This window comes from Homarus americanus, unplaced genomic scaffold, assembly GCF_018991925.1.
Source record: "Homarus americanus isolate GMGI-L3 unplaced genomic scaffold, GMGI_Hamer_2.0 scaffold41366, whole genome shotgun sequence".
Lineage (NCBI taxonomy): Eukaryota > Metazoa > Arthropoda > Malacostraca > Decapoda > Nephropidae > Homarus > Homarus americanus.
In genome coordinates this window covers 5,243,895-5,260,555 of record NW_024723541.1, presented here as the reverse complement: position 1 = coordinate 5,260,555, position 16,661 = coordinate 5,243,895, and the positions used below count along the sequence as shown (strand labels likewise).

At 38.7% G+C, this 16,661-nt stretch overlaps 1 protein-coding gene across 1 annotated transcript in view; it reads left to right on the top strand.

The window, feature by feature from the left end:
* Positions 1 to 16,661, top strand: part of LOC121863642 — a 111,036-nt gene that overhangs the window by 14,868 nt on the left and 79,507 nt on the right. The window contains exons 2-3 of the mRNA XM_042362395.1: positions 9,546 to 9,674; positions 9,990 to 10,080. Of these exons, the coding sequence (XP_042218329.1) occupies positions 9,566 to 9,674; positions 9,990 to 10,080 (200 nt within the window). The 5' untranslated portion in view covers positions 9,546 to 9,565. The remainder of the gene's footprint in view (positions 1 to 9,545; positions 9,675 to 9,989; positions 10,081 to 16,661) is intronic.

The window sequence follows — 16,661 nt, the reverse complement described above, 5'->3', positions numbered from 1 at the left end:
GAACACAAACACCTGTATAGATTTGTAGGTTCGGTTTACTGGATAAGAGTATGTACACAGAGGGGAGGGTAGCACTCCTCAGCTAGGCTCCTTGTCAACTGCTATAGACGACGTATGGCAAGTGATACATTAGCAGCTTCCATACGTCGCCGGGCACATTAATTAAGCATGTGGGATATGGTAATAACATTGCCACACGCTGCTAGCTAAGCTGAATGAATAATACATAAATGGAGCACATACATAATATACATACATAATATATAATCCAGCATACATAATATACATACAACAACCAAGACAGTAACAGTAGTAACAGACAAGAAAACAAGAGTAATAACAGCAAAGACAGTAACAGTAATAACAGCCAAGACAGTAACAGTAATAACAACCAAGAAACTTTCAGTAATAACAGCCAAGACAGTAACAGTAATAACAACCAAGACAGTAACAGTAATAACAGACAAGAAAACAAGAGTAATAACAGCAAAGACAGTAACAGTAATAACAGCCAAGACAGTAACATTAATAACAACCAAGAAACTCTCAGTAATAACAGCCAAGACAGTAACAGTAATAACAACCAAGACAGTAACAGTAATAGCAGCCAAGAAAATAACAGTAATAACACCCAAGACTGTAAAAGTAATAACAACCAAGACATTAAGAGTAATAACAACCAATACAGTAACAGTAATAACAGCGAAGACAAGACAGTAACAGTAATAACAGGCAAGACAGTAACAGTAATAACAGGCAAGACAGTAACAGCAATAATATCCAAGACAGTAACAGAAATAACAGACCAAGACAGTAACAGTAATAACAGTCAAGACAGTAACAGGAACAAAAACCAAGACAGTGAGAGTAATAACAGCCAAGACAGTAACAGTAATAACAGCTAAAAAATAACAGTAATAACAACCAAGACAGTAACTGTAATAACATCCAAGACAGTAACAGTAATAACAGCCAAGACAGTAACAGTAATAACAGCAAAGACAGTAACAGTAATAACAGCCATGACAGTAAAAGTAACAACAGCCAAGACAGGAACAGTAATAAAAATCAAGACAGTAGCAGTAATAACATCCAAGACAGTCACAGTAATAACAGCCAAGATAGTAACAGTAATAACACCCAAGACTGTAAAAGTAATAACAACCAAGACAGTAACAGTAATAACAACCAACACAGTAACAGTAATAACAGCGAAAACAAAACAGTAACAGTAATAAGAGCCAAGAGAGTCACTGTAATAACAGCCAAGACAGTAACAGTAATAACAGCGAAGACAAGACAGTAACAGTAATAACAGGCAAGACAGTAACAGTAATAACAGCCAAGACAGTAACAGCAATAATATCCAAGACAGTAACAGTAATAACAACCAACACAGTAACAGTAATAACAGCGAAAACAAAACAGTAACAGTAATAAGAGCCAAGAGGGTCACTGTAATAACAGCCAAGACAGTAACAGTAATAACAGCGAAGACAAGACAGTAACAGTAATAACAGGCAAGACAGTAACAGTAATAACAGCCAAGACAGTAACAGCAATAATATCCAAGACAGTAACAGTAATAACAACCAAGACAGTAAGAGTAATAACAGCCAAGACAGTAACAGCAATAACAGCAAAGATAGTAACAGTCATAACAGCCAAGACAGTAACAGTAATAATAGGCTAGATTGTAACAGTAATAAGAGCCAAGCCAGTAACGGTAATAACAGCCAAGACAGTAACAGTAATAATAGCTAAAAAAGTAACAGTAATAACAACCAAGACAGTAACTGTAATAACAAACAAGAGAGTAAAAATAATAACAGCCATGACAGTAACAGTAACAACAGCCAAGACAGTAAGAGTAATAAAAGCTAAGACAATAAGAGTACTAACAGCTAAAAAAGTAACAGTAATAACAACCAAGACAGTAACTGTAATAACAAACAAGACTGTAACAGTAATAACAGCCAAAACTGTAAGAATAATAACAGCCAAGACAAGACAGTAACAGTAATAACAGCCATGACAGTAACAGTAATAACAGCCAAAACTGTAAGAATAATTACAGCCAAGACAAGTCAATAAAAGTAATAACAGCCATGACAGTAACAGTAATAACAGCGAAGACAAGACAGTAACAGTAATAACAGCCAAGGCAGTAACAGTAATAACAGCCAAGACAGTAACAGTAATAACAGCCAAGACAGTAAGAATAATAACAGCCAAGACAAGACAGTAACAGTAATAACAGCAATGACAGTAACAGTAATAATAGCTAAAAAAGTAACAGTAATAACAACCAAGACAGTAACAGTAATAACAACCAAGAGAGTAAAAGTAATAACAGCCAAGACAGTAACAGTAATAACAGCCAAGAAACTTTCAGTAATAACAGCCAAGACAGTAACAGTAATAACAACCAAGACAGTAACAGTAATAACAACCAAGAGAGTAAAAGTAATAACAGCCAAGACAGTAACAGTAATAACAGCCATGACAGTAACAGTAATAACAGCAAAGACAATAACAGTAATAACAGCCAAGACAGTAACAGTAATAACAACCAAGACAGGAACAGTAATAACAGCCAAGACAGTTTCATTAATAACAGCCAAGACAGTAACAGTAATAACAGCCAAGACAGGAACAGTAATAATAGCGAAGGCAAGACAGTAACAGTAATAACTTGCAAGACTGTAAAAGTAATAACAACCAAAACAGTAACAGTAATAACAACCAACACAGTAACCGTAATAACAGCGAAGGCAAGACAGTAACAGTAATAACTTGCAAGACTGTAAAAGTAATAACAACCAAGACAGTAACAGTAATAACAGGCAAGACAGTAGCAGTAATAACAGCCAAGACAGTAACAGTAATAACAGCTATGTCAGTAACAGTAACAACAGCCAAGACAGTAAGAGTAATAAAAGCTAAGACAGTAACAGTAATAACAGCCAAGACTCTAACAGTAATAACAGCCATGACAGTAACAGTAATAACAACCATGACAGTAACAGTAATGACAACCAAGACAGTACGAGTAATAACAGCCAAGATTGTAACAGTAATTACAGCCAAGACAGTAACAGTAATAACAGTCAAGACAGTAACAGTAATAACAGCCAAAACAGTACCAGTAATAAAAATCAAGACAGTAACAGTAATTACAGTCAAGACAGTAACAGAAATAACAGTCAAGACAGTAGCAGTAATAACAGCCAAGACAGTAACAGTAATAACAGCCAAGATAGTAACAATAATAACACCCAAGACTGTAAAAGTAAAAACAACCAAGACAGTAACAGTAATAACAACCAACACAGTAACAGTAATAACAACCAACAGAGTAACAGTAATAACAGCGAAGACAAAACAGTAACAGTAATAAGAGCCAAGAGAGTAACAGTAATAACAGCCAAGACAGTAACAGTAATAACAGCGAAGACAAGACAGTAACAGCAATAACAGGCAAGACAGTAACAGTAATAACAGCCAAGACAGTAACAGGAATAAAAACCAAGACAGTAAGAGTAATAACAGCCAAGACAGTAACAGCAATAACAGCCAAGACAGTAACAGTCATAACAGCCAAGAGAGTAACGTTAATAATAGGCTAGATTGTAACAGTAATAAGAGCCAAGACAGTAACAGTAATAACAACCAAGACAGTAATAGTAATAACAGCTAAAAAAGTAACAGTAATAACAACCAAGACAGTAACAGTAATAACAACCAAGACAGTAACAGAAATAACAGTCAAGACAGTAGCAGTAATAACAGCCAAGACAGTAACACAAATTTCAGCCAAGATAGTAACAGTAACAACACCCAAGACTCTAAAAGTGATAACAACCAAGACAGTAACAGTAATAACAACCAACACAGTAACAGTAATAACTGGCAAGACAGTAACAGTAATAACAGCCAAGACAGTAACAGTAATAACAACCAACACAGTAACAGTAATAACAGCGAAGACAAAACAGTAACAGTAATAACTGGCAAGACAGTAACAGTAATAACACCCTAGACTGTAAAAGTAATAACAACCAAGACAGTAACAGTAATAACAACCAACACTGTAACAGTAATAACAGCCAAGACAGTAACAGTAATAATAGCCAAGTAAGTAACAGTAATAACAGCCAAGACAGTAACAGTAATATCAGCCAAGACAGTAAGAGTAATAACAGCCAAGACAAGACAGTAACAGAAATAACAGCTAAATCAATAACAGTAATAACAGCCAAGACAGTAAGAGTAATAACAACCAAGACAGTAACAGTAATAACAGCTAAGACAGTAACAGTAATAACAACCAAGACAGTAACAGTAATAAAAACCAAGACTGTAAGAGTAATAACAGCCAAGACAGTAACAGTAATAACAGCCATGACAGTAACAGTAACAACAGCCAAGACAGTAACAGTAATAACAGCCAAGACAGTAACAGTAATAACAGCCAAGACAGTAACAGTAATAACAGCCAAGAAACTTTCAGTAATAACAGCCAAGACAGTAACAGTAATAACAGCTAAGACAGTAACAGTAATAACAACCAAGACAGAACAGTAATAAAACCAAGACTGTAAGAGTAATAAATAGCCAAGACAGTAACAGCAATAACAGCCATGACAGTAACAGTGAACAACAGCCAAGACAGTAACAGTAATAACAGCCAAGACAGTAACAGTAATAACAGCCAAGACAGTAACAGTAATAACAGCCAAGAAACTTTCAGTAATAACAGCCAAGACAGTAACAGTAATAACAAACCAAGACAGTAACAGTAAATAACAGACAAGAAAACAAGAGAAACAACAGCAAAGACAGTAACAGCAATAACAGCCAAGACAGTAACAGTAATAACAACCAAGAAACTTTCAGTAATAACAGCCAAGATAGTAACAGTAATAACAACCAAGACAGTAACAGTAGTAACAGACAAGAAAACAAGAGTAATAACAGCAAAGACAGTAACAGTAATAACAGCCAAGACAGTAACAGTAATAACAACCAAGAAACTTTCAGTAATAACAGCCAAGACAGTAACAGTAATAACAACCAAGACAGTAACAGTAATAACAGACAAGAAAACAAGAGTAATAACAGCAAAGACAGTAACAGTAATAACAGCCAAGACAGTAACATTAATAACAACCAAGAAACTCTCAGTAATAACAGCCAAGACAGTAACAGTAATAACAACCAAGACAGTAACAGTAATAGCAGCCAAGAAAATAACAGTAATAACACCCAAGACTGTAAAAGTAATAACAACCAAGACATTAAGAGTAATAACAACCAATACAGTAACAGTAATAACAGCGAAGACAAGACAGTAACAGTAATAACAGGCAAGACAGTAACAGTAATAACAGGCAAGACAGTAACAGCAATAATATCCAAGACAGTAACAGAAATAACAGACCAAGACAGTAACAGTAATAACAGTCAAGACAGTAACAGGAACAAAAACCAAGACAGTGAGAGTAATAACAGCCAAGACAGTAACAGTAATAACAGCTAAAAAATAACAGTAATAACAACCAAGACAGTAACTGTAATAACATCCAAGACAGTAACAGTAATAACAGCCAAGACAGTAACAGTAATAACAGCAAAGACAGTAACAGTAATAACAGCCATGACAGTAAAAGTAACAACAGCCAAGACAGGAACAGTAATAAAAATCAAGACAGTAGCAGTAATAACATCCAAGACAGTCACAGTAATAACAGCCAAGATAGTAACAGTAATAACACCCAAGACTGTAAAAGTAATAACAACCAAGACAGTAACAGTAATAACAACCAACACAGTAACAGTAATAACAGCGAAAACAAAACAGTAACAGTAATAAGAGCCAAGAGAGTCACTGTAATAACAGCCAAGACAGTAACAGTAATAACAGCGAAGACAAGACAGTAACAGTAATAACAGGCAAGACAGTAACAGTAATAACAGCCAAGACAGTAACAGCAATAATATCCAAGACAGTAACAGTAATAACAACCAACACAGTAACAGTAATAACAGCGAAAACAAAACAGTAACAGTAATAAGAGCCAAGAGGGTCACTGTAATAACAGCCAAGACAGTAACAGTAATAACAGCGAAGACAAGACAGTAACAGTAATAACAGGCAAGACAGTAACAGTAATAACAGCCAAGACAGTAACAGCAATAATATCCAAGACAGTAACAGTAATAACAACCAAGACAGTAAGAGTAATAACAGCCAAGACAGTAACAGCAATAACAGCAAAGATAGTAACAGTCATAACAGCCAAGACAGTAACAGTAATAATAGGCTAGATTGTAACAGTAATAAGAGCCAAGCCAGTAACGGTAATAACAGCCAAGACAGTAACAGTAATAATAGCTAAAAAAGTAACAGTAATAACAACCAAGACAGTAACTGTAATAACAAACAAGAGAGTAAAAATAATAACAGCCATGACAGTAACAGTAACAACAGCCAAGACAGTAAGAGTAATAAAAGCTAAGACAATAAGAGTACTAACAGCTAAAAAAGTAACAGTAATAACAACCAAGACAGTAACTGTAATAACAAACAAGACTGTAACAGTAATAACAGCCAAAACTGTAAGAATAGTAACAGCCAAGACAAGACAGTAACAGTAATAACAGCGAAGACAAGACAGTAACAGTAATAACAGCCAAGTAGCAGTAACAGTAATAACAGCAGTAACAGTAATAACAGCCAAGACAGTAATAACAGTAACAGTAATAACAGCCAAGACAGTAAGAATAATAACAGCCAAGACAAGACAGTAACAGTAATAACAGCCAATGACAGTAACAGTAATAACAACCAAAAAAGTAACAGTAATAACAACCAAGACAGTAACAGTAATAACAACCAAGACAGTAAAAGTAATAACAGCCAAGACAGTAACAGTAATAACAGCCAAGACAGTAATAACAGCCAAGACAGTAACAGTAATAACAACCAAGACAGTAACAGTAATAACAACCAAGACAGTAAAAGTAATAACAGCCAAGACAGTAACAGTAATAACAACAACCAAGACAGTAAGAGTAATAACAACCAAGACAGTAAGAGTAATAACAGCCAAGACAGTAACAGTAATAACAGCCAAGACAGTAACAGTAATAACAGCCAAGAAAACACAGTAACACTAATAACAGCCAAGACAGTAACAGTAATAACAGCCAAGACAGTTACAGTAATAACAACCAAGACAGCAACAGTAATAACAACCAAGACAGCAACAGTAATAACAGCTAAGACAATAACAGTAATAACAACCAAGACAGTAGCAGTAATTACAGCCAAGACAGTAACAGTAATAACAGCCATGACAGTAACAGTAATAACAACCAAGACAATAACAGTAATAACAACCAAGACAGTAACAGCAATGACAGCCAAGACAGTAACAGTAATAACAGCCAAGACAGTAACATTAATAACAACCAAGACAGTAACAGTAATAACAACCAAGACAATAACAGTAATAACAACCAAGACAGTAGCAGTAATTACAGCCAAGACAGTTACAGTAATAACAGCAAAGACAGTAAGAGTAATAACAGCTAAGACAGTAACAGTAATAACAGCCAAGACAGTAACAGTAATAACAGCCAAGACTGTAACAGTAATTATAGCCAAGGCAGTAACAGTAATAACAGCCAAGACAAGACAGTAACACTAATAACAGCCAAGACAGTAACAGTAATATCATAAAAATAAAAATAAATTCCTTTTAATTAAGAGTATCGCCTTGGTGCTTTTGGCGTTCTTCTTTTGAACAAATTTAATTTACCCAGAAATAATAAAACAGTGATAAGGAAATATGATCTACGACTGAAATGAGTTACATAGCGTGTAGAGTAAAACGAGTTATGGGGGGAAGAGTGTTCCAGGTAGAAAGTGTACTGCTGAGATGTTTGGTTAATGAAGATGTTTACTTAACTTTACGTATTCTTTGTTAATGAGTTGATTACGATGCTGCTGTGAGTTTATGGTCATCTTGAATAAGCAGCTGTGGATAATCCGGTAATCCGACCAGTAACACCTTTTGATTCCGCTGTTGATTATAGGTATATTCCACCTGGTCCACTTTCCACTAGAGATTGTTCAATATTCCCACTAGATGTAACACCTTAACGTTACCTTGTGACTTTAGCTTTAATGTTTTCTTCACCACTGGCACACTTAGCTCTTGTAATTGTCCTTGTAGCTTCAGCTGGAGTTATTTGTAAAATAATATGTTTGTATTGTGTAATGACGAATTAACCAATGATAGGCAACTGTGTTTTTAAGAGAGAACGTAGAAGGATATTTAATGAGCCTCTTCAGCGCGTCTAGTATGTCTCAGATCCAGGGGTGTACTGTGCTGAGGGACAGACACTTAGAACATAAGAACATAAGAAAATAAGGGGTCTCCAATAGGCCGGTTGGCCTGTGCATGGCAGCTCCTGTCGAGAGTTACTACCACTCTCTATCATCCATGAATCTATCCAGCCTCCTTTTGAAACTTTCCAGCGTTCCAGCACTTACTACAAAGTTGCTAAGCTTGTTCCACTCGTCCACCACCCTATTTGTGAACCAGTTTCTTCCTATCTCCCTCCTAAACCTAAACTTATCCAACTTAAATCCGTTGCTCCGAGTCCTATCCTGCTTGGATATTATAAGAACTTTATCTATATCCCCTTTATTGATTCCTTTCACCCACTTAAATACTTCTATCATATCTCCCCGCACTCTTCGTCTTTCTAGGGAATGCAAGTTTTATTTCTTTAACCTATCCTGATATGGAGCCGTGCGAATTTTACGGTTGACAAGGAAATGGGAATGTCATCTGGCAACGTGAAAAGTAAACGATAAGATGTGGTCCTTTTCCCTCTATCTAAGTAATTAGTATAATGCTAATTATATAAATATAATTATAAGAAATTAGCCCAGATTTATACAAGTACTAACTCCCATTACGTTTACAGAGACTGCTATAATGTTACACAGATGTTAATGGTAATTATCAGGTAATTATCAGGAACCTGTTCTACATCAGGTAATTAAACTTTTAATGTATTATTTTCCCTAAGGGAAGGCATTCTTTTATTACATTACCTTTACCTGAACATGTACTTGTACTCTGCACCCACTTATACTTCCACAGAGGCTTTTAAATCAAATATTAAAACAGAAAATCTTCAACCTTCGTCTCACTTCAATAAACAGATTGTTTTCACGTAATATTTCGATGAAAAAACGATTAACTTCCGTTATTATTTTTTGATTATTTATTTCTATCTTTAAACTTATTTTACAGAAAGTTTTACTGACACGGCCAAAATGGCGCTAATGGCGAGAGTTGTTAAGATGGTGTTGGTGATCCTGGTGGCGGTAAACTGCATGGTACTGTTTTTCACTATCTCGTCAGGGGATTTTGGATCATTACGCTACTATACCATGAAACCTGCCACTGTTTGGGAGTCACGAGTCACAGATACACAGGTAAATGGTCTTCTTGCTCTTTTAGAATCCTCAAACCTGACTTCTATGGTCATCGAAGAAACAAGTCTCCCTCAAGGTAAACAACGAAGTGGTATAGAAGAACAAGATACTCATAAACCCCAGAACCAAGAATGGCAAGCTGGCCATCCTGAGAGTAAGCAACAACTCTACATTGTTCGGAACACCATAAATTTTTGAGTGCGCATCGTCTTCAAGATATATATTTCATTAAGCCTTAGTGTCAGTTAAAATTTAGATTAACAAAATGCATTTAACAATAATATGGTAAAAGTTAATATATTCACTGTTGAATTTAAGTTGTGATGCAATGGAGTATAGTCGGCAAGTCTTGATAATTTACTAGTTTACTTATACAAGTCTATTTATTCCAGTTAACTCTTTTCCAGCTGAGAACAGAAAGTCAACATAAGGTTTACTCATACATAATCTCTTTAACCAAAATAAACAGTGTCTTCTTCGCCAACCGAGTACAGGACCATTGAGGTCAACCAAGAAGGACCAGCTCGGGAAATTTGGGTCGCAGATCAGGATTGCTTCAAGTAAGTTCTGTTATATTCTTGGTTGTATGATGATAATTTTACCTAAGTGTTCCCACTGACTGGGAATAATTATTTTGGTACTTATTGATTCGTCAATACTTCAGTGTAGCGAGCGTTAAGGCTATTATGCATTAAATGATCTACTATTGTGACTGAGGACTTTGTTTTCTGGTTTAACTGTAACAAATATCAAAGTCACCCTTTATTATTGTCTCCAAATAGATCTTTGTTGGGTGGGTGGTAGAGAATGTTAACGAGGATGGGTTTAGTTTTGGGAAACAATATCTCCAGCCATAGGCCCTCCAGATGGTTAACATGTAAGTCTGCTGTAAGGTAGTAAGCCAAGTCTTTTCTTATATATACACAAACATTGCCCCTATGTTTGTTTCTTTCTAGACGCTGTACATTGTATCCCTCTATTTTTATTTCCTCCTTTGTCATGGAGTCCTGGCTTTCGAATTTGGCAGAAATGACCTTGAGTTAATGTGCACAAGATGCAAGCTCCTACATCTGAAACACTAGAAAATGTCAAACTCCCGATCTGTTGGTGTGTTTGATTGTACCTGTGTTATTGACTGTTGACCATGAAGGCATAACTTAACACAAAGTCGAGAATTGGACCACTAGATGTCAGAATGTCATATTCCTCATTGTTAATAAGTCTTTTCATCTTTCATTCACACATTTTTCACACAAGTTACACCCTGTAGCATGGCACTGGCTATTCAATCCTCTTGTATAATATATACAGAGACGCCTAGGTCGTCCTTAAGATGGCTTTGTTCTGCTGATGGGTGGGCTCCCTTGTGTCGCCCTGTGCTGAATGAAATAGCCTGGAGTTAGCCAAATAGAATATAAATAGTGGCAACCCGTAGTGAAAGGAATAGTAAAGATAAATACCGATCGGAAACTAGGGAGCAGTACATCGAAATAATCTTCTGAAATCTCTCAAAGAAAACCGACTTTTTCAAGTTTCTCCTTACCCTTAAATATGTGTGCCAAGCATAAGGCCACAACACCAACTGTTCAGTCATTTTGTTTAGACGTAGAATTAAATTATCTGAAAAATGCTATATTAAGTTTTTTGTACCTCTATCGGTTTCATCTGTACAAGGGGGCGGGGGGCACCCATTGCTTGTCACCTCTTACAGCAATATTAGACAAATTACTAGTAGTAACACTTCACTGGTACACCGATAGTAGCAAAACAACACTAATAGGAACCCAGACTCCATAATGACTGGCTAATGGGTAGGGGGGGTGGGAGAGTTATGAGTTTAATTTAAAGTCTACCACCATTATAATGAGGGTAAACTCGGGTGGAGATACAATAAGATTTTATAGTAGTAGGGTTGTAAAGTGAAGAAAATTGGTAGCATGGCCGAATAGTTATTTAACTTGGTATATGCTCTTAGGGGAAATCTTCTAATCAATAATTCTAAGTACAGCTGTTTATTCGTTAACTGAATGGCATGGACACCTTAACCCTCTCGCTGCATTTCCCGCATTTACCATTTTATTCAGGCTACCGCCAGACCATTTTATTCAGCTTAGAGTAACCTCCTGCACTCCCGCAGCCAAAGGGTTAATAGATCATTATATTGACGTTACTAGACAATGACTCCCGGGCAAAAACATGAAATGGATACACTTCCCACCATAAGTAATTCACCCAACGGATCGCTCTGGCAATGACTCACTTGTGACCTGAGGGAGGCCCAGCAGCTGGGGACTCTGTAGGGCCTGGTACTGCTGGGGCGAGTGTGACTCCGTCTGGCTCTGCATTCTGTCTCTCCCTGTATGTCCTTTGGAAGGAGCTCTAGGTCCCTTATATTGGAGGTGCCAGGCCGACAGATGTCGTCTCCTAATTATCACTAATGTGGGTGGGTCTGGACAGCTGTGTTTGATCAGGTTCGTGGTGCTTGGTGGGTCACTGTCCTGTCGCTATCGTGGTACACCGGTCGGTAATGCTTCCTAATTATTACCACCCTGGGTGTGTCTGGCCAGGTGTGTTTGGTAAGGTATCAGGTGTACTGGCTGGGGGGCAGTTCCTTGAATTAACAAGAGCATGTTGCTTGTTCTCTCATCACACGGTGGCGAGATTTTCTTGACCTTTGTTGGGTCTCATTTAATTACTGTAGGGTGGGTCGACTTAAGTGGGTGTACACTGCTCATATAGTTACTGCTATATGTGTTGTTCTTCTCTTGGCTGGACGCTATGATCTGATAGACAATCATTACAACTGGTAAAAGAAAAACACACAATTAAAATAAAAACACATAACATTGGTAAAATAAAAACACGCAACATTGGCAAAAGAAAAACACACAACATTGGTAAAACAGAACACACAACGTTGGTAAAACAAAACACACAACGTTGGTAAAACAGAACACACAACATTGGTAAAACAAAATACACAACACTGGTAAGACAAAAACACACAACATTGGTAAAAGTATAACACACAACACTGGTAAAGCAAAAACACTACACTGGTAAAAAAACGCACACAACGTTGGTAAAACAAAAACACTACACTGGTAAAAAAACGCACACAACGTTGGTAAAAGAAAAACACACAACACTGGTAATAATAATATACTGGTACAAAACGTACAATAAAAAAAAACTTCAGTGTGACAACACAGCATAACACTGAGATAATACTAATTATATACCACAGGAATAGTAATAAAAGAGCACTGAAACAAAGTAGAATTAACACAACCTGAGAAGTAACACAAAATTGGAACAACGCTATAGCAACGCAACACCGGCACAACATTAGGAGTAACAAGACATCGGTATGACATCAGAATCAAAACAACGCTCGTACGAAAGTCATAATATCACAATAATAGTTTAAATACAAAACTAGTACATCACTATTAATATCGCAACACTGATATAACACAAGCAATACGACTACACTAGTAACCCAATACTAGTACAATACTCTTAGTTATAAAATGTGGTTACATTACTAGTCGTAAGACAACACTTGAATAAAGCGAGAAGTAAAACAAGACTAATATTAAATAAATCACTAGTACAACACTGCTAGTAGTAGAGTCATGATACAACACTAGTAGTAGTAGTAGTAGAACCATGGTACAACAACAGTAGTAGTAGTAGAACCATGGTACAACAACAGTAGTAGTGGTAGTAGAGCCATGGTACAACACTAGCAGCAGTAGTAGAACCATGGTACAACACTAGCAGTAGTAGTAGAACCATGGTACAACACTAGCAGTAGTAGAAGAACCATGGTACAACAACAGTAGTAGTAGTAGAACCATGGTACAACAACAGTAGCAGTGGTAGTAGAGCCATGGTACAACACTAGTAGTAGTAGTAGTAGTAGTAGTAGAAAAACCATGGCATAACACTAGCAGCAGTATTAGAACCATGGTACAACACTAGCAGCAGTAGTAGAACCATGGTACAACACTAGCAGCAGTAGTAGAACCATGTTACAACACTAGCAGCAGTAGTAGAACCATGGTACAACACTAGCAGCAGTAGTAGAACCATGTTACAACACTAGCAGCAGTAGTAGAACCATGGAACAACACTAGCAGCAGTAGTAGAACCATGGTACAACACTAGCAGTAGTAGTAGAACCATGGTACAACACTAGCAGTAGTAGCAGAACCATGGTACAACACTAGCAGTAGCAGTAGAACCATGGTACAACACTAGTAGTAGTAGAAGTAGTAGACTGCAACAGGGGAAGTGGATACCAGGAAAGTAAATAAGATTCGTAGGTCCATTACGACAGATCGACAGCACTGCCAAAATGAAAAGTTGCAGCAACGATTGCTGCAGGTTCCAGAAAATTTGAAAAAAAAGTAGCTATAGCGCAGGAGGTGGGCGCCTCGAACTGGTTAACTACGTTACCGATAAGGGCAAATGGTTTCAGTCTCAATAAACAAGAATTTACAGATGCCATTGCTCTAAGGTACGGTTGGCCAGTAGAAGGATTGCCCTCCCAATGCGTGTGTGGCTCTTCCTATGATGACGATCACGCCATGGTCTGCAAGAAGGGGGGCTTCATATGCATGAGGCATGACGAGTTAAGGGATCTCACAGCAAATATGTTGAAGGAAATCTGCCGGGACGTCATGGTAGAACCGACCCTCCTTCCATTGGATGGCGAGATCTTCCAACACAGGACTTCAAACACATCTAACGAAGCCCGCGTGGACGTCAGTGCTCGAGGATTCTGGACGCGGGGACAGCGAGCTTTCTTCGACATCAGGATTTTTGATCCCATGGCCGCATGTCACCGTAACCTAACTCTCGATGCTGCACATAGGAGGAACGAGAACGACAAGAGAAGGGCATATGAGGAGAGAATTCAAAACGTTGATCAAGGCAGCTTCACTCCTTTAGTGTTCACAACCTCTGGTGGGATGGGTCCAAGTGCAAGATGTTTCTACGCCAGACTCGCGGAGTTGATCTCCGAACAGAAGCAGCAGCCAAGAAGTTATGTCACAGCCTGGATGAGATGTCGACTGTCGTTCTCTCTCCTTCGGTCGGCTTTGCTTTGCTTCAGGGGAACGAGAGCTTCTGCCCCTACTCCGACAACTGCTGCAGATATTGACTATGAGGCTACAGTCACTGAATGCCGCATAGATCTGCGGCTCAACTAATTTAACACAGATAGGATAGCTTCTTATGTATTAGGATATTTAATATTAAGGTAAATAAATGGTGGCGAAGGTGTGGCTATTGGGGGAGGCTGGAGGCCACGTTTTTAAAAAAAAAAAAAGTAGTAGTAGTAGTGTGCGTGCGTGGCGTGGCGTGGGTGTCGTGGAACGTCCTCCCTGATCTAAAGGGTTATTGGTGGGGGCATACTCGCTGTGTGGGAGCGGGAATTTAACAATGTGTCGGTGAATATCGGATGTCACCCTAAGCATTGCCACCCAAAGTTTCTTCTCATTCCTTACGGCATAAATTGTAAATATTCCGTGTGTTCACCAGCGATCACCAAGCGAGTGGTGACCTGGCGGTGCTGGGTCGGTGGAATAATGCCGTGGCGCGGAGCCAAGGTCAGTGTCGATAGGCCTACTTCGACAGGGGTGGTCTCGAGACTTTCGTCCCTATGGGGCCGAGAGTGCTGCCCATGTGGTCGCCTCCCCACCATAGTAACGGACACTTCATGTCAGGTCTCGACGAACCAAGTGAGTATATATAACGGATATTACACCAGTGAGACCATATAAATAGTGCTCATTTGTGCAAAGGATATATAAACAAGTGCTTGGTGTGACAAATTCTTGTCCATAGTGTATCATTCTGATGTATGGATGATCGCCCTTAGGGGGGGTAGCCTACACACCCACGCGCGCACGTATGCCCCTACTACCTGGACACAGCAGTCCAGCTTGTCACCTCTCCTCCCTTCCCTCATAAGAACCAGTATAATCTTGTGCCTGGGACCAAATCAGATGTTCGGAGGCGGACGTAACTGTCGCCTAAGGTGCAGATCATTATGCCGGGTGACAGACATTGTTGTGTCTGTTCTAACCAGTACCAAAAATGCACTAGCTGTGTTTGTGTAAGAAACAACCGACCATGTGTGGCTTGCATAAAGGGAAACAATTGCCACAACCCTTATAACCTTCATGGCAGGGAGCCGTCACAGGAGGCCACAGTGAATATCACCCAGCCGCCCGCTGATATCCTAAACGATAGCAGTGAGTCTACTCAACCTGAAAATGTAGTACCAATAAACGCTGCTCCAATAGTAGCTGATGTCCACGAGGTGAATGAGAGACAGCCACCACAGTGGAATGGCATGTCGATGGAAAATGCGGACATATGGGTTAAAAAAAACTTACTCAGAAATTGTCAGGTGGTCGCCAGCAAACCTGTTTGAACCACCCAAGTGTGCGGCCACCAAAGAAATGATTCGGGAGATGATTAGTCTCAAAACTGAGTACACTCAAGACCGCCTCCTTGCCCCGTTAGCTCTTCATATACTGGCAATAATACCACATCTATTCTGTCAGAGGACACACACAAAGACTAAGCACAAAGAAAATGCGGCAGCAATGAAGAGAAGACTGACACTGTGGCAGAAAGGTGCCCTTGATGATCTCCTATGTGAAGCAAGACACTGCAGGAGACACTAAAATCTGCAGGAGACGGAAAGCAAAACACCGATGATGCTGCAAGGAAGTTTGGAAACAAAATGCGTGTGGGAAAAGTGTCTTTGGCGGTAAGATCTCTCACAGAGGAATCCACCTGTGGGGTCCTGCCAATAAACAGAGAGACATTAAAACAACTGAAAGAAAAACATCCCTCTGCAAGTGATGATGAAGGCATCAGTTTTCAGGGTGCCTATATCCCACCAAATGCTGTCCGGTTCGAGAAAATAACAGGAGGGATGGTGTGGAAAAAGGCACTGAAGACTCAGGGAGGTGCCGGCCCTTCAGGTCTGGATGCAAACGGATGGAGAGTCATCCTCAGCACCAACAAGTTTGGCCCCACAGCAAGTGATCTCTGCACGGCCATTGACGTCCTTGCAAAAAAGCTGGCATCCTCGTGCTGCCATCACCTTCTTCCTCTG